This window comes from Pongo abelii, chromosome 16 (assembly GCF_028885655.2).
Source record: "Pongo abelii isolate AG06213 chromosome 16, NHGRI_mPonAbe1-v2.0_pri, whole genome shotgun sequence".
In the NCBI taxonomy this organism is placed as follows: domain Eukaryota; kingdom Metazoa; phylum Chordata; class Mammalia; order Primates; family Hominidae; genus Pongo; species Pongo abelii.
Window position 1 is genome coordinate 23,072,188 of NC_072001.2, and position 17,509 is coordinate 23,089,696.

Genomic DNA, 17,509 nt, shown 5'->3' on the forward strand with positions numbered 1-17,509 from the left:
GTTCTCCTGCCTCAGCCTCCCGAGTGGCTGGGATTATAGGCAGGCGCCACCATCCCCGGCTTTTTTTTTTTTTTTTGGTGGAGACGGGGATTCTGCATGTTGGTCAGGCTGACCTGGTGCTCGCGACCTCGGGTGATCTGCCTGCCTTGGCCTCCCGGGGTGCTGGGAATGCAAGGGTGAGGCACTGTGCCCAGCTCAATTAATTAAGCAGAAAGTAGTAGATCGGCCTGGCGTGGCTCTGGTCTTCGGACGGCCGAGCGCGGCCGATCGCTTGAGCCTAGGAGTTCCAGATCAGCCTGGGCAACATGGTGAAACCGGTCTGTCTTTTTATTTTATTTATTTATTTTATTGGAGGCGGAATGGCCCTCCTGTTGCCCAGGCTGGAGTGCAGTGGTGCGGTCTCGGCTCGCCGTGGCCTCTGCCTCCTGGGTTTGGGTGGTTCTCCTGCCTCAGCCTCCCGAGTGACTGGGATTGCAGGCGTGAGCCACCACGCCTGGCTTTTTTTTTTTTTGGTAGAGATGGGGTTTCTGCATGTTGGTCAGCCTGGCCTGGAGCTCCCCACCTCGGGTGGTCTGCCCGCCTTGTCCTCCCGGGGTGCTGGGGTTGCAGGTGTGAGCCACTGCGCCCGGCCCCATTTCTTAAGCAGAAAGCAATAGATAGGCCTTGCGTGGCTCTGGACTGCGGCCGGCCGAGCATAGCCTATCACTTGAGCCTAGGAGTTCCAGACCGGCCTGGGCAACATGGTGAAACCGGTCTCTCTTTTTATTTTATTTACTTATTTTATTTGAGGCGGAATTTCGCTCTTGTTGCTCAGGGTGGAGTGCAGTGGCGGGGTCTCGCCTCGCCGTGGACTTCGCCTCCCTGATTTGGGTGGTTCTTCTGCCTCAGCCTCCCGAGTGGCTGGGATTACAGGCAGGAGTCACCATGCCTGGCTTTTTTTTTCTTTTTTCTTTTTGGTAGATACAGGGTTTCTCCATGTTGGTCGGGCTGGCCAGGAGCTCCGGTCCTCAGGTGATACGCCTGCTTGTGCCTCCCGGTGTGCTGGGATTGCAGGTGTGAGCCACTGCAGCCCGGCCCAATTTATTAACCAGAGAGAATAGATCAGCCTGGCGTGGTGGCTCACGCTTGTAGTCCCAGGACTTTGGACGGCCAAGTGAAGATGATCGCTGGAGCCTATGATTCCCAGACTGGCCTGGGCAACATGGTGAAACCTGGTCCCTTTTTTTTTTTCTTTTTGAGTGGAGTTTTGCTGTTGTTGCCCAGGTTGGTGTGCAGTGGTGCGGTCTCCGCTCGCAGTGGCCTCCGCCTCACGGGTTTGGGTGGTTCTCCTGCCTCAGCCTCCCGAGTGGCTGGGATTACAGACAGGTGCCACCATGCTCGCCATTTTTTTTTTTTTTTTTGGTAGAGACGGGGTTTCTGCATGTTGGTTAGGCTGGCCTGTAGGTCCAGACCTCGGGTGATCTGCCCTCCTTGGCCTCCGGGGTGCTGGGATTGCAGGTGTGACCCACTGCACCCGGCCCAGTTTATTAAGCAGAAAGGAATAGATCGGCCTGGCGTGGCTCTGGACTTCAGACAGCCGAGCGTGGCCGATGGCTTGAGCCTAGGAGTCCCAGACCGGCCTGGGCAACATGGTGAAAACGGTCTGTCTTTTTATTTTATTTATTTATTTTATTTGAGGCGGAATGGCCCTCCTGTTGCCCAGGCTGGAGTGCAGTGGCGCGGTCTCGGCTAGCTATGCCCTCCGCCTCCCTGGTTTGGGTGGTTCTCCTGCCTCAGCCTCCCAAGTGACTGGGATTGCAGGCATGAGCCACCATGCCCGGCTTTTTTTTTTTTTTTTTTTTTTTTCTTTAATACAGACGGGTTTTCTCCATGTTGGTGAGGCTGGTCTCACTCTCCGGACCTCGGGTGATCCACCCGCCTCGGCCTCCCGGGGTGCTAGGATTGCAGGTGTGAGCCACCGCGCCCAGCCCAGTTTATTAACCAGAAGGGAATAGATCGGCCTGGCGTGGTGGCTCACGCTTGTAGTCCCAGGACTTTGGATGGCCGAGTGCAGATGATCGCTTGAGCCTATGAGTTGCAGACTGGCCTGGGCAACATGGTTAAACCTGGTCCCTTTTGTTTGTTTGTTATTGAGTGGAGTTTTGCTCTTGTTGCCCAGGGTGGTGTGCAGTGGCACGGTCTCGGCTCACAGTGGCCTCCGCCTCCCGGGTTTGGGTGGTTCTCCTGCCTCAGCCTCCCTAGTGGCTGGGATTACAGGCAGGAGCCACCATGCCCGGCTTTTTTTTTTTTTTTTTTTTGTAGAAACGGGGTTTCTACATGTTGGTCGGCTTTCCTGGAGCTCCCAACCTCACGTGATCCGCCTGCCTTGTCCTCCTGTGGTGCTGGGATTGCAGGTGTGAGCCATGGTGCCTGGCTCAATTTCTTATTCAGAAGGGAATAGATCGGTCTGGCGTGGTGGCTTACGCTTGTAGTCCCAGAACTTTGGACGGCCGAGTGCAGATGATCACTTGAGCCTTTGTGTTCCAGACTGTCCTGGGCAACATGGTGAAACCCTTTTTTTTGTTTGTTTTTGAGTGGAATTTTGCTCTTGTTGCCCAGGGTGGAGTGCAGTGGCATGGTCTCGGTTCGCCGTGGCCTCTGCCTCCCAGGTTTGGGTGGTTCTCCTGTCTCAGCCTCCCGAGTGGCTGCGATTATAGGCAGGAGCCACCATGCCCGGCTTTTTTTTTTTTTTTTTTTTTTTTTGGTAGAGACGGGGATTCTGCATGTTGGTAAGGCTGACCTGGTGCTTGCGACCTCGGGTGATCTGTTCTCCTTGGCCTTAATAAAGTAGTTTAGAGTCGCTGGTGTTTATATCTGCTTTAGTTCAGAATGAGGAGGCTAGAATTGGTTTGCAAGCAAGTTGAATACTGGCCTTTATTACACAGGAGGCCACCTAAGTACTGTAGCAAGGAGGGCTTTACTTTATGGTACTACTCTTTGGCACAAACATACAAATGTAGTGTTGTTCTGGTTCTCCTAGATTGGTTTGTTGAGTGTGTTTTGTAAGGAGCCTTATTTTGCCCGGTGGTCAATGCCTTGCACATGATGCAAGATCTTGAATTCCAAAGTGATTGAATTCTGTAAGTAATAGGGACCTGTTGTAGATTCTTTGTTAAAAGTTATTTTTCAATTGTGATACAATATACACAATATGCCTTCTTAACCATTTTAAGTGTACACTTCAGTGGTATTAAGTACATTTACATTATTGTACAAACATCATCTGGAGAACTCTTTTTCACCTTATGAAACTGAAACTCTGCACAGTAAATGATAACTTCACAGACTCGGGCGGTGGCTCATGCCAGTAATCCCAGCATTTTGGGAGGCTGAAGTGGGAGGATTGCTGGAACCAACGAGTTAAAAACCAGCCTAGGCAACATAGTGAGTCCCTGTCTCTACAAAAGATACCAAAATTAGCTGGGTGTGGTGGCCTGTGCCTGTAGTCCCAGCTACTCAGGAGGTGGAGGTAGGAGGATTCATTGAGCCCAAGAGGTAGAGGCTGCAAGGAGTGTGATTGCACTAGTGCACTCCAGCCTTGGTGACGGAGTGAGACCCTGTCTCAAAAGAAAAAAAAAGAATTATAATGTCCCATTCTTCCCTCCCCCCTCAACCCTTGGCAACTAGCATTCTTTCAGTCTCTGAATTTAACTGTAGGTACCTCATACAAGTGGAGTCATAGACTGCATTTAAAAAAATTTCACAAGATGATATTTATTATCTTAATCATTTTTAAGTGTACAGTTCACTAGTGTTGGGTGTATTTCACATTGTTGTAAAATACATCTCCAGAACTTTTTCATCTAGCTAATCTGAATTAATGTACTAATTGAATAACAATCCCCCTCCCCCTACCACCATCCCTGATAACCATCATTCTGATTTCTGTCTCTATGAATTTGATTACTCTAGGTAACTCATATAAGTGGAATCACACAATATTTGTCTTTTTATGACTTATTTCATTTAGCTTAATGTCCTCAAGATTCATCCGTGTTATAGCATATGATTTCCTTCTTGTTTAAGGCTCACTAATATTCCATTGTATGTATATACCACATTTTGTTTATATATTCATCAGATCACAGACACTTGGGTTGCTTTCATGTTTGGCTTTGTGAATAATGCTGCTATGAACATGGGCATACATATATATGTCTTTGAGACTCTGCTTTCATTTTTTGGGGGGTGTATACCCAAAAGTGGAATTGCTGGATAAAATAGCAATTCTATTTTTAATATTTTGAGGACCCGCCATATTGTTTTCCACAGCAGTTGCACTTTTTTTAATTTTTATTTTTTATTTTGAGATAGGGTCTCTCTCTGTCACTCATGCTGGAGTATAGTGGCATGATCATAGCTCACTGCAGCCTTGAACTCCTGGGCTCTGGTGGTCCTCCTGCCTCCGAGTAGCTAGGACTATAGACATGCACTACCGTTACCTGGCTGTTTAAAAACAATTTTTTTTTTTGTAGAGATGGGGTCTTGCTGTGTTGCTCAGGCTGACCTCAAACTCTTGGCTTCAAGAGATCCTCCTGCCTCAGCCTACTAAAGTGCTGAGATTACAGGAGTGAGCCACCATGCCCAACCACGAGTTTGCAGTGCTGCCAACAGTACAGGAAGGTTTCAGTTTGTCTATATCTTCCTCAATGCTTATTTTCTGTTTGTTTATTAATAGGAGCTATCCTAAGTGAATGTGAGGTGTGTAGATTTTTTTTTTTTTTATCAGAGTCGGGTTTTAGCCCAGCTTATCTGCTAGCCCTTTTTGAGAAATGTATTTGCATGAGGGAGTAAAGCATAAGGCCAGCTAGGAGGTAATTGCATTGACTTAGAGTCGGGGTAATGAGGAACTGGTTCGATTGTGGTGGGACAATGTGATTTTGAGAGGTGATGGAAAAATGGAAATAATTTATTCAAATTTCAGAAACCGAGAGAAATGACATGAAAATGACTTTTACATTTGAATTTGATTGTAATAGAAATGTGGAAGTAAAGGGAAGGAGAGAAAGAATAACTTACTGTTCTTTAGCATTTTAGGTGATGGGAATATTGTTGTGGAAATAAACGCCTGTAAGGGCAGCTTGAAATATGGGAGCATATGACAGCAAGAAAACAGGTCTGGAAACTTGTTTTTGTGAGAGTCAGTAAGATGATACAGGTCATAGTATTTCTCTTTGAAACATTTGTTTTCTTTTGAAAAAATAATCTGATAAATTTTTCCTTCTCAATTTTTTACAGCTCTTGCAAGCTTAGGATATGGAAAGAGCTGTGTGTTGTTCAATTGTGCAGCCTGAGTAGCCAAATTGCAGCAGAACAGAACCTGGATAATGATGAAGGATTGAAAATCGCTGCTAAGCATTACCAGGTATGCGGAAAATTAGTTACTACAATAATGATCGACACTAAATTGGATTAAGTGGAAAATAATTTGCATTTAGGTTTATAGATACTTCTATGCAACAGATGTTTTTTTAAATGAATGCACTTTTAAAATGAATTGATTCTTACTGTTGAAGCCCTTAGATAAACTGTCTATAGACCAGGTCTGTTATTCCTCATTGTTTTATACGCAGCACCTAGCACAGTGCCTGGCACATAATAGAGGCTCAATAATTGTTGGTTGAAGAAATTATGAAATGTCTGAGATTTTGTCTCTGGCATTTAGGGTAAATCCATTTTAAATAAATGACCTAATTAAAAAAAATTTGTACATTATTTTCATATGTTTTCTTAGAGTGAGACACACTTGAAATTTCACTGATGTTACAAAAATAAAGACAAGAAATTGGCAAGAAAATAAAATTTTAACTTTGAGACTTGTGGAGAGGTCATATTTAAATGTGGTCCGACACATAATGTTCGTAAGTTGCCTAATCTATTTTACGTACTAATCATTTACTAATATGGCATGTTATCTTGTGGCAGTTTTTTTAATTTCATTTATTTATTTATTTTGAGACAGAGTGTTGCTCTGTCACCCAGGCTGGAGTGCAGTGGCTCAATCTCGGCTCACTGCAAGCTCCGCCTTCCGGGTTCACACCATTTTCCTGCCTCAGCCTCCTGAGTAGCTAGGACTACAGGCATCCGCCACCTCGCCCAGCTAATTTTTTTTGTATTTTTAGTAGAGATGGGGTTTCACCGTGTTAGCCACGATGGTCTTGATCTCCTGACCTCGTGATCAACCCGCCTCGACCTCCCAAAGTGCTGGGATTACAGGCGTGAGCCACCACACCCTGCCAGCAGTTGTTTATTATTTATTCAGTTTTTTTTTTTTTTTGGTTAAAAGAGCAGTAAATGATTAGTGATAAGTAATATATATAATCATGTTGTCATTTTATATTTCTTTCTAATTTACAAAGTGTTTTCATGTACATTATTTGACTCTCAGATAAACCTTGTGATGTATGTCATATAATGATAATGTCATTCCCATTTTACATACGAGGAGACTAAAGGTCAGAAGTCTTCATAAAGCAGTCCATTTGGGTTTCAGTAGTTCTGATTCCAAATTTCATGTAATTCCAAATGTCCTTCCACTGTTTCACCCCCAAACCTCTCATGAAATTTGCTTGTCTCAGAGGCAGTCTGCTTTTTCCTGTTGTTTATGTTAGGGGAGAGGTGAGTGATGCTATTCTGAGAAAGTAAAAGGAAAATATACCTTGAGCAAATAACATGCTCCAAATTGTGGCTTGCCTTACAGTTTTGAATGGGCATAGATGACAAACATAATGCATACGCTATTTCTTTTTGAGGCTATACATGGCAAATATTTTAAAATGTGAAAACAAGCCGGGTGTGGTGGCTGAGGCCTGTAATCCCAGCACTTTGGGAGGCCGTGGTGTGTGGATCACGAGGTCAGGAGTTCCAGACCAGCCTGGCCAATATGGTGAAACCCTGTCTGTATTAAAAATAGAAAAATTAGCTGTGTGTGGTGGTGGGCACCTGTAGTCTGAGCTACTTGGGAGGCTGAGGCAGGAGAATCGCTTGAACCCAGGAGGCGGAGGTTGCAGTGAGCTGAGATTGTGCCATTGCACTCTAGTCTGGGTGACGAGCAAGACTCTGTCTCAAAATAAATAAAATAAAATAGAGTAGTGAAAACGAAGTAAAATGTTATTTAGCTTTTGGTTAACTGTAACTCAGTTAATTGGCATATGAGATTTTAGAAAAGTCATTCTGAATTATGAAAGAAGCATTGCATTCTGTGAGGGTTCACAGCAGGGCACCTGGTATCATGGAACGATAACTGGTGGTATTAGACCTAGGTCCTTGTCTAGGCTGCTTGCCACCCAGAAGCTTTGTGTTGTTGGGCAAGTTCTTTAACCTCTCTAGTACCTCCAGTTCCTTATCTGTAAATGAGAGACTCAGACTTTGATCCACTAGTTTACTAAACAAGTTCAGTTGTTCATTCCTAGCAGATACTCTGGTCTTATAATACTTAATGACTGCAGAAACATGCTGTTCATTTTAATACATTTGACTTTGAGTTTTCTCTGTGTTGTCTATTTATCTAACTCATGACACCTTTTTTTTTCTTTTTTGAGATGGAGTCTTGCTCTGTTGCCCAGGCAGGAGTACAATGGCGTGATCTTGGCTCACTGCAACCTCTGCCTCCTGGGTTCAAGCGATTCTCCTGCCTCAGCCTCCCAAGCAGCTAGGATTACAAGTGTGTGCCACCACGCCCAGCTAATTTTTGTATTTTTAGTAGAGATGGGGTTTCATCATGTTGGCCAGGCTGGTCTTCAACTCCTGACCTCAGGTGATCCACCCACCTCAGCCTCCCAAAGTGCTGGGATTACAGGCGTGAGCCACCGCACCCTGCCAACTCATGACACCTTTAGATCTCAGACTGATTTATTTCTTTTTCTTAGTATAATTTGTTTCATAAAAGCAAAGTTATTTTAGTATTAACAAAATATAGTTGAGATGAAAAATCTGATGGGGAACATTTCACTAGCGAGCTCTGAAGGCCAGACAGAAATCACTAGCAATAGGTAGTAATGCTGTTCCTCAGAGGACCAGGTGTATGTACTATTTGGGGTGTCCCCTAACTACTAAACTACTATGGCATGTTTAATTATATTTGAAAGATGAATTTGTTTGGGACCAAAGCAAGAGCATTGCAGTACTAAAAATATTTTAATGTTTATCCCTGCCTCTATTCTCATGTTAATTTTGAGGAAGTGTGTCTAAAAATAGCTTAATCAGATTGTTCCATTAGTTTACTTTGTTTTTCCTTGTAATTTACTTTTAATCTTTGTTAAATCTCTTGTTACGCTATAGAGTTTTAGAAAGATAACCTTATTGTCTGTAGGTCAGATGTTTTAGATTGGTTTTTCATAATACAAAAATTTAAATGTATTAACTGTTCACTGAGTTAACATTTGAAATGCCTTTTATGTGTAACAGTAGGAAATTAAGTCTTGCTGAGTTCCTATAGATTTTAAATAAATTCTTTTTCCCCCCTTAGTTTGCTAATGGTGCCTTTTTACATATTAAAGAGACAGTTTTATCTGCCTTAAATCGAGAGCCTACCGTGGACATATCTCCAGATACTGTTGGGACCCTCAGTCTTATTATGCTGGCACAGGCTCAAGAACTACTTTTTTTTTAAAGCCACAAGAGGTAACTCCAATTTTTCTTTTCGTTGCATGTGAAAAGAAGTGATAAGGCTTTTAAATTAAGAAAGTGGTTAGACTATAATATGTGCAATGTCGAGCTTTCCTTCTTGAACTTGATACATGGATTATGGAAAATTTTCAGCTATCCTTTTCTGAATTTGTAGCACAAATGCACATTTAAGAATGTAGGCTGTGTTTGAAGTCATGAAATGGATCTTTGGTAATTGTCTTTAAACACTCCATTCTGGAATAGTATTTATGTATGTTTTTAACATGTCAAACATTTATTCACAAATATTTATTGGGTACTTACCCTGTGCCAGTCACTGTTCTAGTTTCTGGGTAAACGGAGTTAGAAAACAACCTTACATTTTCGCGACAGGAGAGATGATAAGCAAGAATTAAGTAGACAGGATAATCTCATAAATAATTGCTATAACATTTCAGAAATAATTGCTATCAAAAATAAGAAAGAATTATATGATAGTGGCTGGTGGTATGGTGATGGGATAGGGATGTAGGGGAAGCTGGGCTAATTTTAGATTCATTAGTCAAGAAGGCTTTCTTTCAGGAGGTCCTCTTTAAAGTAGACCTAAATGACAAGAAGGAATGATCCAGGCACAGTCCCTGGCCCTGGGAATGAGGGAAGAAGAATAATTCTTATAAGGCATATAAGTTAGCATGAGAGATTGAAATATGGGCTGAATATATAATATGGGCTGAAATTGAAAATAAGAGGTTAAGTTATCATGTGGAAGAAATAGGAATTGGAATACTTTTTTCTTTTAAAATAACAGCTTATAGTGAGATAGAATTTATATACGCTAAAGTTCACCCTTTCTAAGTATACAACATAAGATTTTTAGTATATTTGTAGAGTTTTGATTACCACTATCTTATTTTAGAGCATTACCATCATCCCAAAAAGAAGCTGTGTACCCATTAGCAGTGACTCCTCATTCCCCTTTCCCCCACTGCTGGCAACCACTAATCTATTTTGTCTGTTTTAAATTTTATGCGAAAATGTGATTTCATCAAGAAAGATGTTTTAAGATGTGTGTACAAACTTGTGATCTCAGTGTTTATACTGAGACATGTCAGATTAGCTCATATTTATTTTAATTATAATGGTCAACCTTCATATTGTATTCCAGATAAAATGAAAGATGCCATCGTAGCTAAATTGGCTAATCAGGCTGCAGATTATTTTGGTGATGCTTTCAAACAGTGTCAATACAAAGATACTCTCCCCAAGGTCAGTTATTGTTTTTATAAACACTTGTTTACTTTGCATGTGGAAGTATTTAGACTTTTTTGTGTATAAGAAGCAAGTTGAAACTTATAAAGAAATTTGAAGTTTTAATAGAGTTATCTGAAGTATATAGTAGAAATAGTTTTTTTTTAATTTAAGATGCATGAACAATTCTTTTATATTTAGGGATGCTTTTGTCTTTACCTTTTACTAAACTGGTTTTTCCAAGTTAGAACTCTTTCTGGAAAATGTTGACCATCTGTTTTCAATACTTTTATCAAATCAAGGCATTGTGTAGTTCTGAATCATTGGTGATTTGGTACAAGCATGTATACTTGAGCATGTTGATTATTCACAGTTTTAATTATTGTCCTGTTTTCTCAAAGATGAGTCTTGAAGTGCAAAAACAGACATAAAGAGAAAAGGAAAAGAAAACTTAACAAATTCATCTGATACTTTGATTAGAATTCAGTTTTGGCAACAGGGATAAAAAATTGGGCTGCTAATGGACAGCTAAGGAAAAGCAACCATCTTAAACTACATATCACAGGAAGTATAATGTCTTAATGTGAACCTTTCTGAAGTGACAATTGAAAAGACTATTCAGTGATGATCATTTGTTAATGACAAAGGAAATCACTAGTAAATTTGGAATGATTAATAAAGAAAACTTAAAGATGGAGTGAAATATATGTTTCAACTACTTCCTTCAGAAATGTTCAAGGAATTAGTTTCATCATATGGTATCTGTTACATGATTTTTTTGGTAGGGGAATTTATTGATTTATAAGTCATATTCAGGAATCTTTGTACATTAAAAAATTGCAGACAACTTGGGGGTGAAGTAAAAATGCACATAAGTGCATTAACGGTACTTATTACTCAGAAAATGATCAATAAGGAATTAATGTGACGATTCCTGGGGATTTAAGATACACCAAGAACCTAACAGAAATTTGCCCAGGACTCTTGGGTATTAACAGCCTTCCTCTTAAAAAGAGCCTTGGGATCTCCTCTCATGTTTTTTACCTCTGAAAGACCTCACGTTCAGCTGCACAGTGTTCCGTTACATCCTGTTGGGCCATTAGTTCAGTCCTGTCATGGAGAGAAGAAAGTCACCTACAAAAGACTTGGAAGCTACCTCTGCAGCATTGCTGGTATTCCTTGAAAATCTCCTTTTTCAGAACCAAGTTGCTCCAGCCTTACCCTGAGAACTGGCATGAGTGTAGTTTGAAATTTAGATGTCTTTTATTTTTTCCTTTTTACTAATAAAGCTCATAAGGTGTTTTCATATTCTAGTTAAAAACTGAAATGTCTGCAAGTAGTGATCCAGGAAGGTAGGAAATTATTCCCTGGGAGACAGGAAAGCACCCAAGGTAGTAATTCAGTTTTTGATTCTCTTACATTTTTTGTTTAGATAGTGATTGTCTAGCCTAATTCCTTGGATTTTTTTAATATCATATACTTCCTAAAAGCAGTGAGGTTACAGGTTAGATTTTGACATTTTGGAAGAGCCACTACTAGTATAATTGCTTTCCTGCTTTATGTCTTTGGATCTTTTAAAATTAATTTTGCCTGGAATTATTTTCAAAACAAATAGGCAAAATAACAGTTTATCATTATCATTGGTCATATACTTAGTGCATTTGTCTATGATATGTTTTTGAGTATGTGATACTGAAATATTAGTGTATCTATGATAGTAAATCATTTTTATATGGCTAAAATCATCTTTAGTAAGAAACCTCTTAGGATATGAATTTAAGTGAGAATTTACTGTCTTTTTTTTAAAAACATGATGAAACAGTCATCTATAGAGCAACTTCATTGGTATATGTGAGTAATGATGGTTTAGTTAACTCTGCAGGCTGGGTAAGGGCTCATAAGAAAGCGTCTAAAGCCCTGTGCTTGGTGTTCCTCTGTGAGTGTCCATTCTACTTCTCTTTCTAATAATGCATGCTTTTCTTTCTTTTTGTAAACAAAATGTTGACTTCACGGATCAATTAAAGAGAATTGTAAAAGCCTAAATTGGCTTCAGTTAACAATTAAAAAAAACCCCTTCAATTGGAAGAAAAAAATTTAATTCATAGATTTCAATCCACACAAAATCATGTCTTCTCTGTTTACACCTAATGACTAACCTTAATCTCTAAGTCATGAATGGGGTGATTGTAATTTCTGTCGTCTTCTCCTCTTTCTTCCTGCATCCCATGTTGTCTGTGGTGGTTTGTGTGGTTGGACTCTCTCCTGGTCAGTATTTTATTTCCAGGAGGTGTTCCCTGTCTTGGCTGCCAAGCACTGTATCATGCAGGCCAGTGCTGAGTGCCATCAGTCTATCCCGGCAAAACAGCACAAGACATTTGGAGAGGAAATTGCAAGGTTACAAGTGAGTCTCTTGGTAATAAATATTTAAGTAACTAACTTGGGTCTCTCTTTTTTTCCCTAGTAAGATTTCCAAGTTTGCCCATAAAAACCTTTCCCATTCATCACCCCATCAGCAGTGACAAGTGATTGTTTTTATCTTTAGACTTTACTGCATGTTTTTTTGAGGTCTCATATTTTATCTAAAAAATTGATGCAAAATTTGCATTCAATTCTCTTTTTTATCCATGTTTATTTTAATGTAAAAATAATTCTAAATTCATTGCCATCTCCAGATTGTTTTTATCTTTAGACTTTACTGCATGTTTTTTTGAGGTCTCATATTTTATCTGAAAAATTCATGCAAAATTTGCATTCAGTTCTATTTTTTATTCATGTTTATTTTAGTGTAAAAATAATTCTAAGTTAATTGCCATGCTCCAGGAGTATGTGTAGTGTTTAACTTGTGGCCTGGTCTTTGTCTAAACTGGGGCATATACTTCCACAACTTGAGGAGGACAGTGGAGAGATGTGTGTGCATATATATATATATATATATCTTGTGAACAGCCGAGTACCTTCTATGCAGTTGTGTTCATACTGTTGGCATTGGGGTTATCAGAAACTTGCTGTGACATTATGGCACCTGAGGCAACTTGCCAGCAGGAACAAGAGCTGTTTGTACAAGTTGTTTGTGTTTTGAGTATTGGTAGACAGAGGATAGAAAGATGACTTATGGCATTTGAGTTAGGGAAGTTTAAATATGTACTGATTTTTAGAACATACTATGGATGTCTTGGTTTATTTTGTGCTGTTATAGCAGAATACCACAGACTGGGTAATTGATAAAGAACAGAAATTTGTCACAATTTTGAAGGCTGAGAAGTCCAATATCAAGGTGCTGCCACCTGGTGAGGGTCTTTGTGCTGTGTTACCCGTGGTGAAATGTAGAAGGGCAAGAGAGTGCTAGTGAGTGAGAGAGAGCAAGAGGGAGCCGAACTGCTTAATGAAGCCCCTCTCTTGATAATTAGCCCTCTCCCATGATAATGACATTAATCTATTCATGAGGGTGGAGTCCTCTTGACCTCATCACCTCTTATTATGCCCCCACGTCCCAACACTTTGGGATTGGGAACACATGAACTTTGGGGGACACGTTCAGACCATAACAATGGAAATGTTGTTTAGGAGGTTCAGATTAATTAATTAGCCTTTTCGTGGGAAAACATCTCACAGTGACCAAATCAGAGAAAGACTTTTTTTAAAAAAAGTCAAACCCAGATTTGTCTGGGGCTTCACTTTGATTACAGTAACTTAGATTCATATATAAAAATGATGCTGAACAAGGAATTTGTGGGAAGGATTCTTTTTTTAAGGCTAGCATATTTAAATTATAAGTTTAGTTTCTTTATTTTCTGGTTTCTGGGACTATTAGATTTAAATAAGCCCATATTTAGTCTCTATAAATCAGTCAGAGAAAGAACTCCTTTTGAAATTTAATCTCATTTCTAAGTACCCCTGAAAAAGGAAACTATTTCAAATTCACACAGTGGGAGGGAGGTAAAAACTTTTCCTCAGTTATAGACACATAGATTTTGCAGCTTTAGTTTTACAGCTTTAGTTAAAGGTTAAGGTTAAGACAGATGAGTGTGATGGCACCTGCCTGTAGTACAGCTACTTGGGAGGTTGAGGTGGGAGGATCGTTTGAGGCTAGTAGTTTGAGGCCAGCCTGGACAATATAGTGACACCCTTTCTCAAAAAAAAAAAGTTAACACAGAACACACTCACTGATCCATATTTCAAAGGGCAGTTATTCTTTCCAGTAGGCATGAAATATTTTTTAATTGATTTACACTCCCAAGAAGGCAAACAGAACAGACAAGAAGTTGACCAATAAACCATATTGGCTGTAGTTTGTCACTCAGTAGAGTATAATCCCCCATGATGCTGACAGAGATCTTAGGAGGTCACACTCTTAAACCAACTTTCTAGTTATGGCTACTAGCAAAGAGAAATAACTTATTGGTCCTGTGCAAACCAGAAATGAAAATAAAGTCACAATCAGGAGAATCAAAACAATAGATAAAATGGCAGCAAAGGTAAAATTACTGCTTGGAATCACTTCTGGGGCCAAGAAAAGTTGTACCTGTTGCACTTCTTGAACAGTGCAGTTTATGTGGCCCCAGAAGATGGATCTTCTTGGTCATCTTGGTGGATCTTCAAAGATGGTGAAATACAATTTTCAAAAAGATATAGAAAAACACACACACATACACAGATATAAAAACATGACTCACATAGAATGACTACATGTCAAAGATTTATTTGACTCATTAATGAGGGACCTAGCAAGATTGTAAATCTGATTTTGTACAAGTATTGTTATCTTAGTTATGATACCAGGTTGTAGGTATTAAGGAGATTGTCCTTATAGAATACTTGCTGATGTGTTTAGGGATGAGGGCTCATCACGTCTAACTTCAGTTTAAGATAGTCCTGCAATAAAAGAAAAAAAGGTACGTGATTTTGTGTTTGTATGGGAAAGAAATAGATAAAGCAAATGTGGCAAAATGGTAATTGTTGAACCTAGATAATTATTTTGTGAGCTTGAAATTTTTCAAAATTGGGAAAATAGGTATATATAAGGTTATATAGTTCAATTCCTGTTCCTCTTTTTCCCTCTATCCTGTTCCCCCATCCATTATTCCCACTGCCCCATAGTTAATTTCCATTAATTTCTTGTCTTTTTTTCTTTCTTTGAAATCGAAGCAAATATATACATATACAGCACACACGCATTGCACATTCTCACTTCTCATTCTTACTGAAGTGCTGGTATGCTATTAATATATACAGTGTTGTGTACCTTCTTTTCTCATGTAACAATGTATCCTGGAGATCTCTTCATCTTAATTCAGCAATAGGGAGACCATCCTTAGAGCTGCATTGTACTTCACTGTGTGAGCCACAGTTTATTGCTGTCTCCTATTGCTAGATACTTGAATGTTTCCAAGATTCACTATTATAAACAATGCTACAGTAAAAAATCATGTACACAAGTTATCTTGTACTTCAGCAGGTGTCTTAGCTTAGGCTGCCATAAGAACACCGTAGACTGGGTGGTTTAAACAACAGAAATTTATTTTCTGATTGTTCTGGAGCCTGGAAATCCAAGGCCAGGGTGCCAGTATGGTCATGTTCTGGTGAGATTTACAGATGGCCTTTTCTCTGTATCCTCATATGTTGAACAGCAAGAGCAAGCCCTCTGGTGTCTCTTCTTGTAAGGGAACTAATGCCCTGTGAGGCCCCACCTCCATGACCTCATCTAAACCCCATTAGTTTCCAAAGGTCCCATGTTCAAATACCATCACATTAGGAGTTAGGGATTCAAAATACGAAATTTGGGGAGCACAGTCCCTTACATAGCAGCAGGTATATCTTAAATAATTTAATAGAAATGGGATTACTGATAGCAAAATATAAATACATCTGTAATTTGTTATATATTTAGATTGTTGATCCACTTGGAATTTATCCTGATGTGTGGTGCTAGGTATGGATCCAGTTTTAAAGTCTTCTTCCAAATGGCTAGCCAGTTGTCCCCACACCATTTATTATAATAGCCTTGTTTACCTCACTGATCTGAGATTCTGACTTTATCACACATTAGATTCATGGTATATATTGGGATCTATTTCTGCTTTTATTGTTTCATTGACTTGTTTATCTGCTCATACTCCAGTTCCATATCATTTTAGTTATACTTTAGACTGTTTTAATGTCTGATAGGTATTATCTCTCGTTTTTTGAATTTTCCTGCCTGTCCTTGCTTGTTTCCTGAATTTTGTCATTTTCTGGATTTTCCTGACTATTCTTGCATATGTTTCTTCATATGAATTTTCTTTCATTTAACTATGACGGAAAATATATATAAAAGTATAGTTGTGTAACTATGATGGTCAGGCATATATAAAAGTATGAATCATTGAATTTCTGTTACCCAACTTAAGTGATTATGAGTATTTCGCTATTTTGTGTTTTAGCTATTTCTCCTTTCCTCCTTATTTTTTTGGAGTATTTTACAACTATCTCATGTATCATTTCATTCTTAAGTTTTTTAGCCTGTGTCTCTAAGAGATAAAGATTTAAAAAAATTAAAGAACAAAAATTTAAAAAATGAATTTTGCTAGATGGGTCATTATCCCAATATAGCAAAATTAATATTAATATGAATTAGTAGTTAATAGTCATAATCCAGTATTATCTACATGTAGTTTAGTTCTCCCTGATTTTTTTCTCAGGGGTCTTGGTTTGTTCAAATCAGGATCCACACAAAGTCCTCACTTTGCATTTGATTGATATGCCCTCTAAATCTTTAATTTGTAACAGCCTCCTCCTTCCCAACTTCTGTGTTGAGTTTTCTTCACTTTTTCTTGTTCTGTATGTTTTTTACTATGATTTCTGTGATGTCTGTTTTCCCTTTTGCTCCTTGTATAAATGTCTCAGTCTTGCTTTCTTAAATAAATTTATATTTTTCTTTACTTTTGTGAGTTCTGTCACTTCCTGTTTCATATTCTTTTGCTATTTGGCTATCACTCGCTCTGGTTTGGGCCATCCAGTCCTCTGTTCTTTTGGTACTGTCATTGTGTTCTTAAGTGTTTTAGTTTAGTTTAGTTTTTAGCATGCTGTTTTCATCTACTTTGCGGCACTATTTCTTTGGTGAGCTTTCATCGTCTACTGGAAAGATGTACTGCTTGTTTTCAGTTTTTTCCTTATGTTTTTTTTTGTATTGAGAGATGAGTTGCCTTTTCAGTTACTTATGTTTGAATGAGATTGATTTTGCTGGAGGTTCCTCTGTGGGGAAATGGGCAGGGTTAGCTTTACAAGCATCATTGTGTTAAGGGATCCCTCCTAAGGTCCACTTCTCTGGCTCTTAAAGCCTACCCTGGATTAGGAAGAATCCCACTACCTCTGTACCTGTGCTTCCCTGAATTCCTCACAGCCTTTGCATTTCAAGTTGATGCATCTACTTTTCGGGTTTATATTTTGCTGGCATTTTCTGAGTGCTTATGCCCTTTCTTCTCCCTCCCTACTTTTCTGTTGTCTCTTTCTGCTTCCCCTAGAAACCCTGTCTTTTTAGTTAATCTGTCTACTTCTCTTTCTCAGCAGCTCTCTTGGGATGAGGCCCCTCAGCATCACATTTTTTTCTGTGGTCCCCTGGTGGCATGAGAGGGGCCAG

The 17,509-nt window shown here is 39.5% G+C and overlaps 2 protein-coding genes across 2 annotated transcripts in view; one reads left to right on the forward strand and one right to left on the reverse strand.

Annotated features, from left to right (window-relative positions):
- The window catches only part of LOC129050015 (programmed cell death 6-interacting protein-like), a 75,506-nt gene that overhangs the window by 46,928 nt on the left and 11,069 nt on the right, over window positions 1-17,509 (forward strand). The window contains 6 exon segments of the mRNA XM_054531303.2: window positions 5,278-5,325; window positions 5,328-5,404; window positions 8,507-8,638; window positions 8,640-8,661; window positions 9,812-9,912; window positions 12,179-12,295. Of these exon segments, the coding sequence (XP_054387278.1) occupies window positions 5,278-5,325; window positions 5,328-5,404; window positions 8,507-8,638; window positions 8,640-8,661; window positions 9,812-9,912; window positions 12,179-12,295 (497 nt within the window).
- The window catches only part of LOC129050356 (multiple C2 and transmembrane domain-containing protein 2-like), a 78,497-nt gene continuing 75,566 nt past the window's right edge, over window positions 14,579-17,509 (reverse strand). Inside the window, exon 9 of the mRNA XM_054532383.1 lies at window positions 14,579-14,766. The gene's annotated coding sequence lies outside the window, so the exon portion shown is untranslated. The remainder of the gene's footprint in view (window positions 14,767-17,509) is intronic.